Below are 17,856 nucleotides of genomic sequence, written 5' to 3' on the forward strand. Positions count from 1 at the left end.
GTTTTGTCAGTGGTGCGTTTTGAACCCAACTCCGTTAATCTTTGTATCTTGGTGGAACCATCGCATGTACTGTACGATCCAGATTTGTATTTGTTTACTTTCATCAGCAATTATCAAGACCTTATGTGTTTAGATTATCAAATATCGAATCAACAACCTCATGCAACTTTCGCTGACCATTGCAACATAGCGGCTTTATAGTCAAGCTGCGTATTTAAAATCTCCCCTCAAAAACTTTATGACAACATGCTGGCTAAGCTTTAACCAGAAGACAAATATTGTTCGCTTCGTCCCTTGCTGATCAAACATTAGACTGCCACGAACTTTACTGTGAACACAATCTGCCCAGTCTGACTCATCCCTTCACAGCAAAACAACTGTATTTATATTACAGCTGTTCGACATTTTTGAGTCTATTGCTTATACAAGATTGTATAATTGTTTTATAATGTGTATTTGTAATTCACAAAGAACGTGCTAATTAGTGTATCTGGGTTTGTTGAATTTTCACCTGTTTGTAACTTGTGATAAACATCTCACTCCAATCTGTGCTCACTAGGAAAAATAGTAGCACATTGACTTTGCATTCTCTACCTTGCGATCCGTAAGTTTCCTAGCTTTAGTGTAGTATGTAGAGTATAACAAATTATGGTTTTCCATGATCTAACCGATGTCGTATAGTTTAGTGTGCACCAACCTTGGTGAATCTTTTTCAAACCAGTGTGCATTTGATTGCCATGTGTGTTCCTCAAAAATGTAAGAGACAAACAGTTGATAACGTATAGACCTCATTGGTGATGTTTGCAATAAGATATTACGAGACTTCTATTTTACAGACGGAAGTACAAAACCTAGTGATAATTTCGCATCTAAATATAAAGCACTACTTCATTCACATGAGTTAGTTGTACAACAGCTCATCGTCACGATACGCACCTGAATGTGTGTTTGCTGTACAAGAACTGACAATGTCCGTAGGGTAATATATATTTTCCGTTTTAGCTAACCAGGCTGATGCTGTTTTTAGCAAGTGTTGTGTGATGTAAATTGTGAATCAGACGATGACCTTTTTTGTTCTCCTTGTAAAGATTTTGCTGCTGGAAAAACGGGTACATAACGATTACTAACTTATTTTATAAAACCAACCAACGCTGACCGCAAAGTCACTTTTGGAATATTATTAATGTCACAACGATAGAAGCAGTCACAAACGATGCCAGGTTAAAAGGTTTATTGCAATGAAAAATCAAATAAAAGCAACAGCAACTGGTGCTGTTTTGCTGCACAGGGATTAGAAAGCTGTGGACACAGCATTTCGTATAAATCAATTGTTGTATCAGCAAAAGTCAAAGCAACCAATATTTGCCTATCAGTTAATGTTTGGCCACGTTCTTGTCTAGGTTGTACAAAAGGACCCGGACCTGCAAGTCACAAGTTGCAACAGGCAGCAAAAATTGTCAGCTGATGAAGTTACTTGATTCGATATTTTAAACGCATATTGCTGACTGTGAAATATCTGTTGTTGATTAGATACTCTTGATGTGTGACAAAATAGTTTAAAATTAAAAAGCACGTAAGGTTTTTGGAGTTAAATGGATTTAGTAGTTAGGCTTCTAATCACTTTGCCTTCAGTCCAAATTATAATTCCACAATTAGGCTATGTGATCAATAAGATTGTACAAATGTTTTGTAATGTGTATTAGTAATTCACAATGAACATGGTAATTATCTGCATTTGTTAATTGTTTCCTGGTTGCAAGTTTTGGTGAATTTTTTATTCACGTTTCCACTCTGTCCACTAGGAAAATAAGCAGATCATCGAACTTCTTCGACTAAATTAGATCACATTTTAAGTCAATAAAAATGAAGCTTTTCATCGGGATAATGATCGTTGCACTCATTTGCTCCACAACTGTGCAGGCCAAACCTGTTCTGGATTGCAGTCCGTAAGTTCTATAATTCTATTGTATTATGTACGATATGACAATTTCTTGTTTTCCAGGATCTGCCCAGCTATCCTTGCCCCAGTGTGCACCAACCTTGGCACAACTTTTTCAAACCGGTGTGCATTTGATTACCATGTGTGCTCTTCAAGAATGTAAGAGACAAACAGTCGGCAACATAGGCCTCATTGGTGATGTTTGTATTAAGATATTACGATATACGTGATGGCTATGTCTTGTTCAAGTGATTGTGAATGTGTTCAAGAATAACACACTTATATTTTACAGACGAATTGCAATGTTTGTTCTACACGATGGACCCTGTATCCAGTGATAAATAAAGGGAGAGACATGAGTTTTAATTGCAGTTGTGTGTGGTTTTCGATTGCTTAAATGTGTGCATAATTAATAATTTGTGTTCAATTAATAACGACGTCAATAAATATTTCCAAGATGCAATGTTAAACATTTTGTGACGATTTTATTTGTTGTATACTGTGGCTTACCAAGTGATAGGTAAATGGATCAACACAAGTTATGGAGCATTCAAATCAGGCAGAAAGCATTTAAAATTGTTTTTTTTTTCTCAATGTGTTCTAAATAAACGAAAAACTGTTTTGTGTTGGTTTCGAGCGCTGACTTAGGACGTTATATTGTACTGATAACCCAAAGTATTTCTGAAATCCAACATATTAAAAAATACATTTCCGGCGATGTAGTTTTAGTAGCCGACTAGTGTGTGTACTTTAGAACATATTTACCGACCACAAAGTTAGCAGAAGAAGTTCGATGTGCTGCTTATTTTCCTGTAGTGGTCAGAGTTGAAATGGAAGCGAGAAATTTACCTAAACTTACAAACAAGAAATAATTTAACATATCCAGATATTTAGCATGTTCCTTGTAAATTACAAACACCCATCATTTTACAATTGTACACAATTTGTTCAAAAAACAAGTAACTTCATCAGCTTCAAATTTTCCTGGCTGTTGCAACTTAGCCTTTCTGATCCAGATGCCATTATATTCTGTACACGAACCTGGCCAAGCAGGATAACGTTGGAACGCATGAATTTTGTAAATTAGAACCATCCCTGTATACACAACGATTATTTGGCCACCCTAAGTATAAAACGATACTGGTAGGCCACTGTGCTTAGATTGTTTGTTACTATGTTGGCCCATCATATATAGTGTTGTCAGTGGTGCAATGTGAACCCAATGCCGTGAATGTTATTATCTTGGTAAAACCATCGCATGTATTGTACGATCCAGGCTTGTATTTTTTTAAATATACTTTCTTTCATCAGCAATTATCAAGACCTTATGTGTTTAACATTGTCATGTTTAAAAGAAAACGTTTCGGCAAAAACTTATGCCATCATCAGTTTGAAAACTTGACATGACAATGTTAATAACAATATGGGCCAGTCTCTTTATACTCAAAATTATGAGTAAATCCGTGATTTGTGTTCCTTATGTGTTTGGATTATCAAATATCGAATCAACTACCTCATGCAACTTTTGCTGCCCATTGCAACTTAGGGGCTTTATAGTCAAGCTGCATATTTATAATCTCCCCTCAAAAACATCATGTGGACAACATGCTGGCTAAGCATTAACCAGAAGACAAATATTGTTCGCTTCGTCCTTTGCTGATCAAGCATTATAGACTGCAACGAACTTTACTGTGAACACAGTCTGCCTAGTCTGACTCATCCCTTCCCAACAAAACAACTGTATTTATATTACAGCTGTTCGACATTATAAAAGATTGTATAATTGTTTTATAATGTGTATTTGTAATTCACAAAGAACGTGCTAATTAGGCTATCTAAGTTTCCTAGCTTTAGTGTAGTATGTAGAGTATAACAAATTATGGTTTTCCATGATCTAACCGATGTCGTATAGTTCAGTGTGCACCAACCTTGGTCAAACATTTTCAAAACAGTGTGCATTTTACTGCCATGAGTGTTCCTCAAAAATGTAAGAGACAAACAGTTGATAACGTATAGACCTCATTGGTGATGTTTGCAATAAGATATTACGAGACTTCTATTTTACAGACGAAAGTACAAAACCTAGTGGTAATTTCGCATCTAAATATAAAGCACTACTTCATTCACATGAGTTAGTTGTACAACAGCTCATCGTCACGATACGCATCTGAATGTGTGTTTGCTGTACAAGAACTGACAATGTCCGTAGGGCGAAATATACTTTAAAAAACTAGTTCTTGATGAAATAAGTAAGGCAATGCCAACAATAGGAGGTCAACTTTTGTGATAATGTAACATTTTTGTTCAGCAAAGTCATTAGAATATCTACAATAATATGATTTAACTTGCGAAAAAAATGCTGAAAAGCATCTGGCCTTCTTAAGGCAGATGAGAAAACCTCGGGGAGTGTGTGATCAACAACGTGAAAGTTATGAGTGGGTAAATAGTGAAGATTTGGTATTGCATGATATTTCTTTCATTTTGAATGAGCTAGCAGCGAGGCATTGTGGGTATGCAGCATTACAATGTTTATTTGGGGTTAACCAGTGATTCGCAACCTTTTTGTGGTTGTGTACCACTTGGAGGTAAAACAATTTCGATGCGTATCACTTAGTTGAGTGTTACAAAGTAACCTGGGTGATGAAGTAACAACATAATTCTTTGATTTGAACTATATCCGCAAATTATGGAAAAGGGCTCGCTAACCACTAGTGCTACGCGTACCACCAGTTGAGAAACACTGGGTTAAACTGTTAGTGGACTCATTTGTTCATTTGCTCCTTGCTATCACGACGGGGAAAAAATAAAATTATCAAAATATCACATGCAAAGAATCGACGAGTCGAAACGTATGTTTCGGTACTTGACGCTATTTAGGAAAAAAAATCTTGCAAAATGCAACCTAAACAGATTTATTTTCAAAATCAGTTCATGGGTTTTTGCTTGTCGAACGACAATACAATTTATTTGAATGAGGTGCAGCAAGCCTTTATATTTGTAGATATATTTTTATGATAGCAGTGGAACTAAAAATAGTTGTTCAAGTACTAATTTAGGACATCATTTTACAGTTATTACGAAATTCATTATTATTAGAGAAAGGGATAGCAGAAAAACCATCCCATTGCAAATCTAGTAAATCACCTGTTCGCTTGAAAGATACTCAAGATTTAAACACAAACATGCATTCGCAATAAACAAACGCTTTTATTTGTCAACAATGGCAATTCTTTTTGTACACGGTTGAACAAGAACCGACAAAAACGGTTTTAGAGAGAACTTATTTCTTCAAAAAAAACACAACAAACCGAAGTAGAAAACCTTGTGATCACGTCGCATCGAAATTAAAAACATTACTTCATTCAATGACATGGGGTATATATGTTCATGGCATTGGTATTTGATTTGTCAGCAGCTATCATTGCATTTCGTAAAAGTAGTTCTTGTCAAAATGAGTAGAACAATAGGAGGTCAAGTTTTGTGATATTTTCACATTTTAAATCAGCAAACACATAAGATATCTACAATAGTATGATTCTGTTTGCAAAAGAGGTTTGGATCAGCGGTATTGAATTATTATCATTTATGGACATCTGCTTTTGTCATGGCGCTGTTAGCGAATCAAGGGCTAATCGCGCAAATGCATATTTCAGTAATAGGAACATGCCCAGCGAAACAGAACAACACGCCACAAAACCAAGAGGAAGACCGATTATTAAGAACGCGAGAACAAAAAAACTCCATAAAACAAACAACAACAATTCATCTGTTCACCTGCTTACGTCACAACCAAACAATGAACAATCCCTGTCAAATAAATATCACCCATGACGTGGTCGATGACGTCATCTGCTGGGGAAACTGGCAAGGCGGCAAAAAAAGATTGGCGGTTACAGTAACAATAGACATGTATGTATATGGCTGGCAGTTGGTGTTCAAACAACCTTTTCAAGCTACAAAGGACGGAAAACTGCATTTTAACGAAAATTGCAGAAACTTAGCAGCAATCAATGATTTCACACGTTTTAACTACGTGATTCTATTACTAATGAATGATTTTTGGGGGCGATTGGTGGGCTTTTGTGCGCCTGTTATTGCATATAAATGTAACTCAAAAAGGATATCGAAGGTTTTTACTGTGCTCGAGTTATAAAGCAGCTGTTTAATTGACGGAAATTATCATTTATCGAATTCAGGCAGCAATATTGGTGGACATTGCGGCATTGCGGCGAACTGTACATTGATAGCATCTAAGTTCAGTGGCGATCTCAGTCATATTGCTAAAAGCATCTGGCTTTCTCAAGGCAGTGGAGAAAATCTTGGCCTGAAGCGGGGCGTGTGTGACGTAACAATATGATTAGCAACGTGAAAGTTATGACTGGTGAAAGTGGAGGATGTGGTATTGCAGCAAACGATCATTGTGGTAGAATTGCGAACGATTCGATACGACATTCCTTTCATTTTGAGATGAGCCACAGGCAGGGTATTGAGGGCATCCAGCATTACAATTTTATGTTGGGTTTACACTGTTAGTTCAAATGCAAAGAATCCGAGGAGCAAAAACGCTTTTTTTCGTTAATTTGACGCTATTTGGGGAAAAAGGGTTTGCCGAATGCGATCCAAACAGATTTATATACAAAATGGTTTGATATTAGTTGCATTCGCTGCTGTGGGCTTCTGTTTACCGAACAAGAATAAAATTTACTTGAATTGAGGTGTGAATGAAAAATTATGACCCTAAATAGAGTTTACTTCATTATGCGGCCGAACAATCAGGCGCAGGTCGATGAATAGTGGATATATGACGCATAGAAATAGCGGCGTGACATTCAGCTCATGTCTTTTGAAAATCAGCTCACGAGCTTACACCTTCGTTTGGTCAAAGCGAGTGAGAAAACACAACATCAGCAACTTGGAGCTCCCAAATGAGGCAATAGAATGAGTTCTACGTTCCACGCGAGGGCGATAGAGGGGTAAGACCGGCAAGGCGAAGCAGGGAACCGGCTGCAAGCTTGATTTCCTCATCAACATCCTTGGATTCCTCGCTGGCTAACCTCTTTCTCATCCTGGCACTCCTCCTGCTAGGCTCTGGGGTAGTTTTCGTCTTGCCTTTGTCATCCTTCGGTTTCCCGGGCAACCGTCGCCCTGACGACCGCGTGTTGTACTGCGACGGCGAGGCACTGTTGCGGAACGAGATTCTCGGCCTGTCCGTAAGCTCGTGGAGGTCACGTGATTTAAGCGGCAACGGCGATTGGATGGATTTTCGTTTGCGTTGCACGCGTGCTACCTTTGGGGAGTCCTTCCCGCTGTCGACGTCACTGTTCTTTCTTTCCCGCTTCACTGGAGGTTGTGTCTTCTTCTTTGCCGACGGTGACTTCTTAGCTGGGGCGGGAAGGCGGACTTTTATCTTTCGCTTGCCGCTGGATGAGGATGCTTTTTTCGGACTCGACTTCTTTGATTCCTCTTTGGAGGAAGTACTATGCTGTGAGGACGAGGAGCTGATTTTCCTCTTCTTAGACGCTTTGTGGGCGTCCAAGCTCTGCTTGCGCTTATTATTCTTTAAACTAAAACTTCGCATACTGCCAAACCCACTATCGAATAATTTCGACGAATCATCCTCCTCCGTGACCTCATCTTCTGTGACGTCATCAATCATAAGACCGCCCCCAGTTTCGTCATCAGAGGAACCCCAGTCGCCGGTTTCAAATTCATAAGCTGCGTCCGGAGCTGATTTTTCGCTTTCCGGTGAAGGACATCTTTCATGGTCCATCTCCTCTTGTGTGCTCCCGGTTGAGGAGCTTGCACAGGAGTAGTTGTGATCCTGAGTGGTCCCGGTGATCACCACTTGCTCGTCAGGAGGAAAGAGCTCGCTCATAGCACGCTTGCGCCTGAACAAAAGCAATCAGTTATTTTCGCAAAATAACCGATTTTATGTAAGATTGAAGTTCTTCTTGTCAATTAGCAACTTGCCCTCTCTGACCACTGCGAATCGATCACTTGAATTTATTAAATCGTTAAGGTCAAAAAAGCATCACAAAACTCGTTTCTACAGATTATTGGTACCGCAACAGCTAAATATTATTGTACGAATGACAATAAACTATTGACCAAACTACAGCGTTGCTTGAAAATACACAGTATAACTACTACCAAGGGCTTATTAAGGTGTGTAAAACACATGGCCTAGTGAGAGACAACGAGTACGTAGAACTTACGAAAGTTTGCTTTTTAAAGTTGGGTCACGACTAATCTCATCTTGAAGCTCTTTCAACGTGTTGGTGATTGAATTACTGCATTTGGGCGATTCTGGAAATAAAAAAATATGCATGATATTAACTATATCAGTAACGCAACTAATACATCAGAATGTTAAAATCCACACCAATGGTTCACAAACTGTGGGTCGTATCAGAGGTCGTTAAAAACAATTCAAACAAAATAAAATTAAAATTATTAGTAAAATTGGCCTTCTTTGACCGAAAAGTGTAAACTAAGGAAGAAGTCGTCATGGCAGATTTATAATTGTTTGGTGAAAAGTCCGTTGCACAAAAAGTTGGAAAAAACCCTGTTACACACCTTAAACTAGATGACAACAAGGGCTGAGGGATATTTATGCTTAAACCGAAAGTTTCGCTGAAGTCAAATGCGTTTTGTTGGTTCGGGAGTTCCCATTATTTCTGCAATGATTTGCGTTCAACAAACTGTGTTGAAATCCCGCAAGTGATGGATCGCAATCGAATTGGAGTGGGCGCTGTGTTTGCCTATTGTTATCCACATTAACTGATAAGGATTGCGTTACGATCATTAGGGCGCATTATTCAGACTGCGACACCGGGTACTTATAGCCAAAGGCTAAATAATCTGTCCCGATAGAAGCGGGCACGGCCGGATGTGATGCAGATTAACGTCATGCGGTAGCGATTGTCAATTTTTGTTTTCAATTCCATACTATGAATATGGTTTAGATGGAATGTGGGTGCTTCTAGTATAATTGCTTCATTGTGACTGCACTTAAGGGTAAGGTTTGCATTTTATTTCTAGTGTAAAGTCCTGAACTAAAGCAAGCAAACCTACCGTTTCCACGAAGTTCCATGAGGTTGAGTGCAGCCGACGCCATGTCCGGATCTGCAACAAAATACGTCGTGTTAATGCTTCCACGTGAAACCAATGACACATTAAGGAATCAGTGTTGATTTAGAAATATTAACACCGGAATTGATTCATAGGTAGCATATCCACACACATAACACGTCAGTCAAGATGCCAGACCCAACACGTTTTGTCCAAAACAAACAACTGTGTTCCATTTTGCGCAACAAAGTAGGACGAAACGTTTTCACACACCAAAAGGTGTAATATAACACCAGCACTACCAATCGCACTTCGGTGTGTCAATACACATTGTGACGCAACAGAAGGCTTTGTACCAAAATGCGCGGGAAAGTCAGCACGTGGTTGGGTTTCACGTTTAGTGCGAGTTGAACTCTTTTAATAGGCTTCGGGTAAATTATTAACAGTGTGGGTCGGCACGAGTTCCCAGGGAAAATTCGCTGAAACGGAAACTGATTGTTAAGTTGGGACAACTTCGCACTTCGCCGTTTTAATGAAGGTATGTTGTTACGGAATGTTGCGACACTTCCTTTTCATGTGGAAAGCATTTTTACTACATGGAAACTGTGTATACGCCCTAGCTTTAAGCACAACTAAAGGTATGAATGTCCAGCAAACGAAAAATGCATTAGCATGCGCAAAAATCTTGACAAAAAAAAACCCTAGTCGTTGTTGCTGAAGAGTAACTTTGGAAACCTAAAATCCCAATTAGGCAAATCAAAATACCTTTCAGAACCAATTGGACGTTGCACAAACAATGTGTAACCAATTGGTGCAAAGTTTTACGGCCCATCATGCAATCTAAACATACGGTGCCAGGTTGGGTGTCTCCCATTAGCACGAAATACGATTTTTAACTGTCTGGGCGGGTGTACAGAACGGTTGCAGGCGATCAAACATCAACCTGGTGCAGTTAAGTACATTTGCTTAGTCGCGAAACACGGGTTTATGGCTTGGCAGGTGTGTAAACAAATGCTAATAAAACTCCAACTTTTTTTGAGCGCATTGGTTTCTCTGGGTTGTAAAAACGTTGTACAATTTATTGAGAATTTTATTCTAGCGAAACATGTGGGACAACCTCGTGTAGGTTTTGTCTGGTGGTGACCACATTTTGGAGTTTATTGGCTCCGGTACCTGTGCTGATTAGAAAAACACTTACGTATTGACACATTGACTGATAAAAAACTATTATTGAAGATTTCAGTGACGTATTTAAGTCATTTTTAGGTCGTCATTGTGTGTAAACTCTCCATCTGTAGTTCTACTAAACCCACAGTGTATTGTAGAAATAATAGCAACATTTCGCCCTAAATTTAAAAATCACTCTAGAAGGAACTGTGTTGACGTCACTCACCCACCCACGAGGCACGCTTGGTTAATTCGATTATTTGTGATCACTGAAGCGTGGATTCAACACCGTCCAAAACGCCTTCCCGCCCAAATTGAAACTCGGCACAAACCGCTACTGTTCATAGTATCATGTTACAGGGCTGGTGCGTTGGCGACCCGGACAGATTAATTAACAACTTCCCACGCTACCATCATGCGCATCCAGGGCTGTATCATCTCGGCAGTCTTGGGGTATTTTTCTCGATTCTACTCATTGTATGGTTATAATATCGCCACGTTTACGATTGTGGTGGAATCAAGGGTTGGTAGTGACTAACGCAAAAAAAATGAAAAAACTATGGTATGGTGGTGTCAGACGACATGCAAAGATTTTTAACAGTTCTACGTTTGTTTGGCTTTTGCCTTTACAATACTTTGCTCCAGTTTGTTCGCGCAACTATTCCGGTGAAAACTTGAAAGTTTTAACTAAGACAATCTGTGATGACCCAAATCAAACGGATTTGCTAGCTCTTACCAACTAAACAGGAGATCTTCACTGAAAGTAGCAACAGACTTTAAAATACACAGGGTTATACAAACTCAAGTCAGTGGAATTATAACCAGGAGTCAGTACGATAAGGTCAAGTGCTTAAAGGCCTAAATCGCCAGTTATTTGATACAGACGCGTAGGTTCTCAAGTCGCCGAGGAACAATGGCCATGCAAGGTGACTTGGGTTGCTCGCTTGGCATGTCACAAGGTATTTCTGGTTTTGGGAATCCCTCTTTTGTGTTGGGGTTTGTTTTGGTGATATCGCTGGGGTGGAACGGGAGCTAGGGAGGATTTTCGGGGTTTACGTGTTTTTGACGGGGAAAGGTTGGGTGCTTTTGAAAACCCACAAAGTCTTTGTCTTTTAATCAGGTGATTCCCGTGAGAAATGGAAAAATGACGTTTATGATTTTACTTGATGGGATTTCCTTTCTGGAAAAAGAAAACTAAATAATGTAGTTTTGCAGAAACTAAGACTTTTTTAAAAATAATGGCGCTAAATTGGTACGCCTCTACGGTATAATATCACCGAATACTAAACGTTGTAAGTGTTTTGAGACATTTGCACCATTTTCCAACTTGTGCACGCCATAAAAAGCACTGTACCTTCAACACATGAAATGACGAGGTTGAAACGATAGATATGACAAACAATATTCACCCCCTTCACCAAAACACATAACTTCTTTGTTCAGACCGCAGTATAACCATATGACAGCAATCTGGCGCAACAGTTGACAAGCTGTAGACAAATGGGTCACGTGTGCAAATACAACGTCACGTGACTGGCGGGGTATCGGAGTAAACAACCCGAGGGCGGCTGTAAACGTCATTGGTTTGTCCTATCGCGAAATGCGAGTAATCTATCGCGTCACTCGAACAAGTAATGGCGCAAACGCGAATAAAACATGTAAAAACCGGCGTCGAGTGATGTCAGGGGATGTTACAAGTGGAGTTGATGCCATGTAAGAAAGTTTCACTGCGAAAAAATGATAGCCAAGCGTCACGCAACCTCAACATTAAGTTCGAGATGCAAAGTTCAAATATAATTTACGACTTCTTTCTTGCTCCTTTTGTATAGTTAATGTTTAGACAAAAGCACACTCACAAAATTAGCGGCGAACCCGCAAATTGCCGCTAAAAACCACCTACAATTTGTCAGTCTACCCACACCCGTTCAATCAATTTGAAGAATATTAACACAGCGCTTCATTCAGCCTGTGCAACCAAGCAACTGCTACGGACGCCGTTTCTCGGTCAACGGGGGTTGCTACGCAAGCACGCGTGTCTGAATCCGCGAGGCTCTCGCTGAGTGACCACAATAAAGCGATTAGTGGACTGTTCAATTATGACCGACCATCGGTCCACACTAGCACAGCGGGTGTGTTCCATGAGAAGGATCTGGGCACGCTGGGAGATTAAAAAGTCGCGCGGAGGTCAATCTCCCGCCCCCCATGTTGTGTATTGCTCTACTACGACTTATAACTGGATTTGTTATGTTTGCAAAATGCAATTGGTGAGAGATTTTAAATTTGTTTGAATAAGGAAGTTGGAACTGAAAATAATGATAAACTATGCAGAAAGTTAGAATTTCATTTTGTGATAAAACCAACCGAAATAGGTGAGTAAAACTCGTCAACGACTTAAAAGACGATAAGAGCAGTTTTCATAGTTATGACAAATTGTTAAAATCCGAAACGAAAACCACTCGTGCTGGTGTTGGACCCGCAGAAAGTCGAGAAGAACGGCCTTAATCGTTCCGACCGGTTTCGTTTCATTGACATATTAAACACGCGTGAAAATCAACATCTGCCCAATGTCCTACATGCGCTAACGTGTTTACCCACTCCAGCACACATAAAACCTGAAGTCGCGGGCACAAACCTTGACCTTAAGTCTGGGGTAGATCACAGCGGAGCAATGTCGAACAAGCGATGTGAACACTGTTGCCCAAGTAGGGATTTGGAAATATCAAATATTGATTTACATTCGCCGGTTTCGTGGCGCACGACTTGGGACCTGATACAGGAAAGGTTCAACGGTTTGCAGCTTGTTATAAGTTATTGGCTTGGAAATGAATGAAGACCATAGACGTCGTTTAAATTTTTTGGCAATTTTCATGGTATTAAAGTGGGAAAGTCCCTGGTTTAAAGAAAATGTACTTACATCGTTTCTCTGTTTTAACGTTTTGCTTTCAATCTGTGTCATACGTAAAGTAACTAGAAGGCACGCTTGGCAAACGCCAAAAATACCGAACGTACGCAGACAGACTACAATAAGCAAGAAGCTCGGCCTGTACATTTAAACACGCGTTCGATCGTACGAACGTGTTGCCAAGCAACGGCGTAGTCCCCAAGGACGCCAAATGTTGCCCTGAGGACGTTTCAAGCACGATCCCATGGCATATGTCCATGTATTGAAGGGAAAGATTTACAGCCCGTGCGCTGAACAACATGGAATTGAAACGAAAATTGAGAGTATGTGACCATCATTTGCCTGCGTCTATTTGGTTACTCCCATACTAAGCGCACTTACCCACACTTCGGGCAGCCGACAATCTACATCAAATGTTGGAAAATGTAACATACTAGATTAAAGTTTAATTGCAAATAAATACCCTGGCAAAATATAACATGTTAGGGTAAATTTTGTACTAAACCCCAAAGCTCATGTATCCTTCAAACAGGTAACAACCATTAAATATTTTCTCATGTAAATTCTGCATTTTGTTCGCAAGGAATTTGACACAAGTCAAACCAGAGGCCAAGAAGGTAATTAGGGACAAATTAATATGACAACAGGGCCCTTATCTATTGTAGTAACACTGGTAACATGTCAACAAACAAATCAACAAGGCCTCACTTAAACCCACTGGAGTGGGCACTTCTGCACTATTACCATTGACCACAATAGACACAAACAGTTGGCACGTGTTTTGGAAATAGGTTCGAATTAAAGGGATTTTAAAAGTATTTTGTGGATACACTTTCCATTGTAATTGCAAGTTAATCTGCCTTAATTACTTTTTTGTGTGTGTGTTGTAAAGTATATAAAAGTTGGAGGTATGGTGCACACCAACCCAATACAAAACTGAACCCAATACAAAAATTTTTGCAAAATGGGTCATAGAATATGTCCTTAAAAATGCAGAAATAAAATCTTTTAGCTATGGATCAACACCAAGTAATAACCCCAACTTCAAACCACGCTAAAGTCACATTCAAATCGCCCAGTTTCACGGTTAATTGCACTTGCTTGGAGCTTTCTGAAGCAAGGGGCGGTGGCAATGAAGTTGCTATAGCAACGACCACGCTTTGGAAGTTGTTTTTGAATGAGTCAAATAGTTTTATTAAGTAAAACACACCTGCCCATAAGTTCCCTGTTGGTGGAAAACTGGGACTCCAAGAAGGGACTCTGCCTGTGTGAACTCTATAAAAAAAATTAGACAGCGTGAAAATACTCTAAATAAATATAAATTTGGAAATTAGTCCCACCAAAATTACTTTACATATATGGAAGCTCTGAGCTTTTCCCCCCAAAAATACTTATTGATCAAATATATTGCGTTAAAAAACAAAAAATAAACATACCCAGGTAAAAGATTGGCAAGATTGGTCAGCGATAAGGGTTGACCTATGCCTGTTGGATGCAGATATGGATAAAATGGCGTTCTTTTTAATGCTTGAACTAAATTGGGACGATATGCTGGGTCTATACACCAAAGGGAACCCTTCACTGTATCCTGAAAGAAAATGGTAGTGAGGAAATTAGACCTGGCAAGTACAGGAAATTTTCAAAAGTTTAATCTCCGTGAACTGGCATTTGAATAAAATAGAAGGTTCAGGTAATCTTACATTGAAAGCAACAATTTATGGTCACTGACTCAGAAAATAGGACACGCCAAAAGTACAAGCATCAACACAATAGAGTTACATATTTGTGACATTTGTAACACACACTGATAGTATGTAGAAACATGTTTTAAATTTAAAAAGGCTAATATCTTTTTTTTGCACACAATTGTACCTTTCCATTATCTTTGACTTCAGCCTTCTTAAAACATCGGTTCAATGACAAATTGTGTCTGATAGAGTTTTTCCAACCTGATGGCGCAGTACGGAAATATGGAAAATGTTTGCATACCCAACTGTAAATGTCCTGGAAAAAAGTCAAAGCATTAATTAATAAGGCACCATTTATTAATGACTTCCATAATGCATTTGCACACAAATATACCTTTACTGGAAGCTTTTTCTCTTTTGAGTCCTCTACTGCCATAAAGATTAAACAGCTAAAAGAATATGGAGGTTTGCTCATAGGATTGTACTCAGTTGGCAAAATATTCCGTCCACTTCCGTGATTCTGCAATATTGCAAGTTATAAAAACACTCAAAACTATTATTCAGTTGTCAAATGGATAAAATTTATTCTGACTACATATTTGGTATGAAACTCCACATAAAGTGAGTATAAAGAAAATAACCTGTCTGTCCACTTTAGAAGTTGCAGTGAATATTCCTTTGCTGTTTTCCTCATCGCTGTCCGTATCATCTCCACTTAAACTGATACCAGGGTCATCAGGGTTGCATTTTCTAATCGTCTTGAACAACTCTTTATTGTCGCTGCTTAGCCAGGAGAGGCTTCTCAAGTCATTGTCTACATCCTCGTGGTGTCCATTTAAAAAGTCTGGAGTGGATGTCTGAGTGTTGACCTTGTTTTGCCTGTCAAATGGTGTTGGCAGCGGTAGGCCCAGATTTGAGGATACAGTTGACATGAATTTGTTTAAATCTCCATACTCTGGTGTGTCTTTGCCGGAATCTGCTTTGTTCAACAGACTTGTAGTTTCAGATGAGGTAGATTTTGGATTTAATGATGGAGAGTCCAAAATACCCAGGGTTGCAGTCTCATTTGACTTCTTGCTTGAGACTGTCATGCGGAAAGTTGTTGCTTTATCTGAGTCATTTTCATCAGTTTGTGCCATTTTTTTCTTTGATGACAGACAAAGCTTCATAGGTATAACAATCCTGTTTCCAATCGTCTTGAAAACATCTGGCTTGCTGGCATTCTGATGGCTCTTTAAGACTTTAAACAGATTCAGTTTTGAGGCAATGGGCACAACAGATTTTGCAATTGATGACTTTTTGCCGTTGAAACCATTTGACATGTTATTACAGACAACAAAGTTTTTGGCCCGTTGTGAAGCAGCAGGTATTGCAACTGTCCTTGGGTGAATGGCAGTAGACTCAGGCCTACCCTTGTCAGGGGGCATCATGTCTTAATTATTACGTCAAAAAGTGGGTTCTTAAATAAGTTTAAAAAGAAATAAATACTTCATATTAAAATTAGCACAGTATGTGTGAAGTTAAATCAGGTGTTTTTTAAAGTCTTGACATATTTTTGGGTTACAATTTGAGCAATAACAGCTGGAAATTGAAATCAAAAAGGATTTCTTCAATCACATTCTCTGAGTCTGTTGCCAAAAACCAATGCAAATATAATAAAGGTCGACGTTTTCTAGCTGAGACGAAATTCGCGCCAAATTGTTAAACAAACACAATTTGACATTTCCTACTCCTATTTGCCAGCTATCCGTCAGGCCTGGCAAACCCCTTTGTATCGATTTTAGGGGCATTTTTGCAAACAGATAAGAGTAAATAGTCCTTTTCGCCGCATGCGAATGATAAACTCAACCCTTTGAAGAAAGCCAGACACGCAGCAACGTCGTGAGAGTCTCTGTTAACAGATGTGTGAAAGCCATGTACGAAGTGGTGCAGGTTTAAGAACAAACGTTAGAGCTGTTAGTCACGAAAAGTAACGGGAACCACTTACAAGTAACTAAATACCAATAAACAATCTTTTCTAAACTGAATTTGTCCAAATTAAACCTCGAAAACCGCTGTTTCCTCGCCCTCGCCAAAGTTATTGTCAAAAAGACTTTCTTTCCAATATTACTGTTAGTTCCACGGAACATTCGATAATTGCCAACGCGAGTACGCTACAAAAAAATACCTGGCACAACAAATAAGTAATTCTGTAATATATATCAATAAAAGAGTAACTATACAAATACAATGTCCATCCTAAGTCATCAAAACTTTCTTACTGCAAAACGAGCGATAACCGTTTCAACAATATCCAAAAAAAAACACAGTAACGATAAAGTTTTTGTTTCATTCGTATCGAACGTATCAACCAACAAACCGCACCACGGTCGCCACAAGCTGCACATACACGCTTCCACGCCGGCCACAACTGCGCCTGCACGAGCGATTAACGGTGATTGAAGGCGGATAACGCACGCGCGGCGCTAATGCACCGCCTTTGTCGCCATAGCAACGAGGAAGAAACCCGATCATGCGAATTTCCTTCCAGCCACGTCGCCTCGGGGTTGCTATGGGCAACGCCGCCATCGGGGATCGCTTGAAACTCGCAAGGTTGGTAAATTAGGGGCGCGGGATTAAAACCACGCTAATACGAATATATCGCAAATAAGATTCCCCTCTTCGGAATTCACGAAGGACAAAATTTAACAAAAATCTTTTAACATTCCTTTAGAATTATCCTTTCGAAATAAACAAATGCGTGTTGCGAAACAAAAAAGATAACAACGGAATAGATCAAATTCCAATTATTCGTTTCGAACTAGTTCAAATAAACGAGATGTTTGTTGAAAAAAAACACACATCTAATCGTTGTTTTCATTAATTTTCCCACCAAGCGAGAAAGTTTTCAAAACGTGCCAAACAATACACACGTAATAAAGCTATTTCAAACCTTTTGTCACATACAATTTCTCGAAAAAACTCTCTCTTTACCGTAATATATTATACAACTAATCTTACTGGATATACAAAGCAAAGCTGACAATAAAACTAACAAGACGGAAGAACACAGAACTACTCGTTCACGAAGGAAAAGTTTTCGACAGATA

At 39.2% G+C, this 17,856-nt stretch overlaps 2 protein-coding genes across 2 annotated transcripts; one reads left to right on the forward strand and one right to left on the reverse strand.

Annotated features, from left to right (window-relative positions):
- Positions 1-1,806: 1,806 nt before the first annotated feature.
- On the forward strand, positions 1,807-2,394 carry LOC145890410 (agrin-like). Its single transcript, XM_082981402.1, has 3 exons — positions 1,807-1,946; positions 2,003-2,098; positions 2,232-2,394. The coding sequence occupies exons 1-3, from the start codon at positions 1,864-1,866 to the stop codon at positions 2,275-2,277; spliced, it is 225 nt and encodes a 74-aa protein (XP_082837528.1). The 5' UTR covers positions 1,807-1,863; the 3' UTR covers positions 2,278-2,394.
- A 2,732-nt stretch (positions 2,395-5,126) lies between these two features.
- Positions 5,127-16,224, reverse strand: LOC145888567 (uncharacterized). The gene is made up of 8 exons (XM_082979339.1): positions 15,409-16,224; positions 15,162-15,287; positions 14,952-15,083; positions 14,516-14,667; positions 14,290-14,354; positions 9,014-9,064; positions 8,155-8,245; positions 5,127-7,827 (listed from the first exon to the last, which is right to left on the reverse strand). Exons 1-8 carry the CDS (start codon positions 16,195-16,197, stop codon positions 6,885-6,887), a joined length of 2,349 nt encoding a protein of 782 aa, XP_082835465.1. The 5' UTR covers positions 16,198-16,224; the 3' UTR covers positions 5,127-6,884.
- Between the last annotated feature and the right edge of the window lie 1,632 nt (positions 16,225-17,856).

The sequence above is a fragment of the Ascidia mentula genome, chromosome 2, assembly GCF_947561715.1.
Source record: "Ascidia mentula chromosome 2, kaAscMent1.1, whole genome shotgun sequence".
Taxonomy (NCBI): domain Eukaryota; kingdom Metazoa; phylum Chordata; class Ascidiacea; order Phlebobranchia; family Ascidiidae; genus Ascidia; species Ascidia mentula.

What these genes read in the sequence shown, in the direction of transcription:
- LOC145890410 (XM_082981402.1), top strand. Translation starts at nt 1,864, where the DNA reads ATGAAGCTTTTCATCGGGATAATGATCGTTGCACTCATTTGCTCCACA. An exon ending in CCTGTTCTGGATTGCAGTCC is followed by an intron (nt 1,947 to 2,002) that starts GTAAGTTCTATA and finishes CTTGTTTTCCAG; the next exon opens with GATCTGCCCAGCTATCCTTG. An exon ending in CATGTGTGCTCTTCAAGAAT is followed by an intron (nt 2,099 to 2,231) that starts GTAAGAGACAAA and finishes TATATTTTACAG; the next exon opens with ACGAATTGCAATGTTTGTTC.
- LOC145888567 (XM_082979339.1), bottom strand. Translation starts at nt 16,197, where the DNA reads ATGATGCCCCCTGACAAGGGTAGGCCTGAGTCTACTGCCATTCACCCA. An exon ending in CTTGCCAATCTTTTACCTGG is followed by an intron (nt 14,355 to 14,515) that starts GTATGTTTATTT and finishes TTTTTTTTATAG; the next exon opens with AGTTCACACAGGCAGAGTCC. An exon ending in AACAGGGAACTTATGGGCAG is followed by an intron (nt 9,065 to 14,289) that starts GTGTGTTTTACT and finishes ATTTTGTTGCAG; the next exon opens with ATCCGGACATGGCGTCGGCT.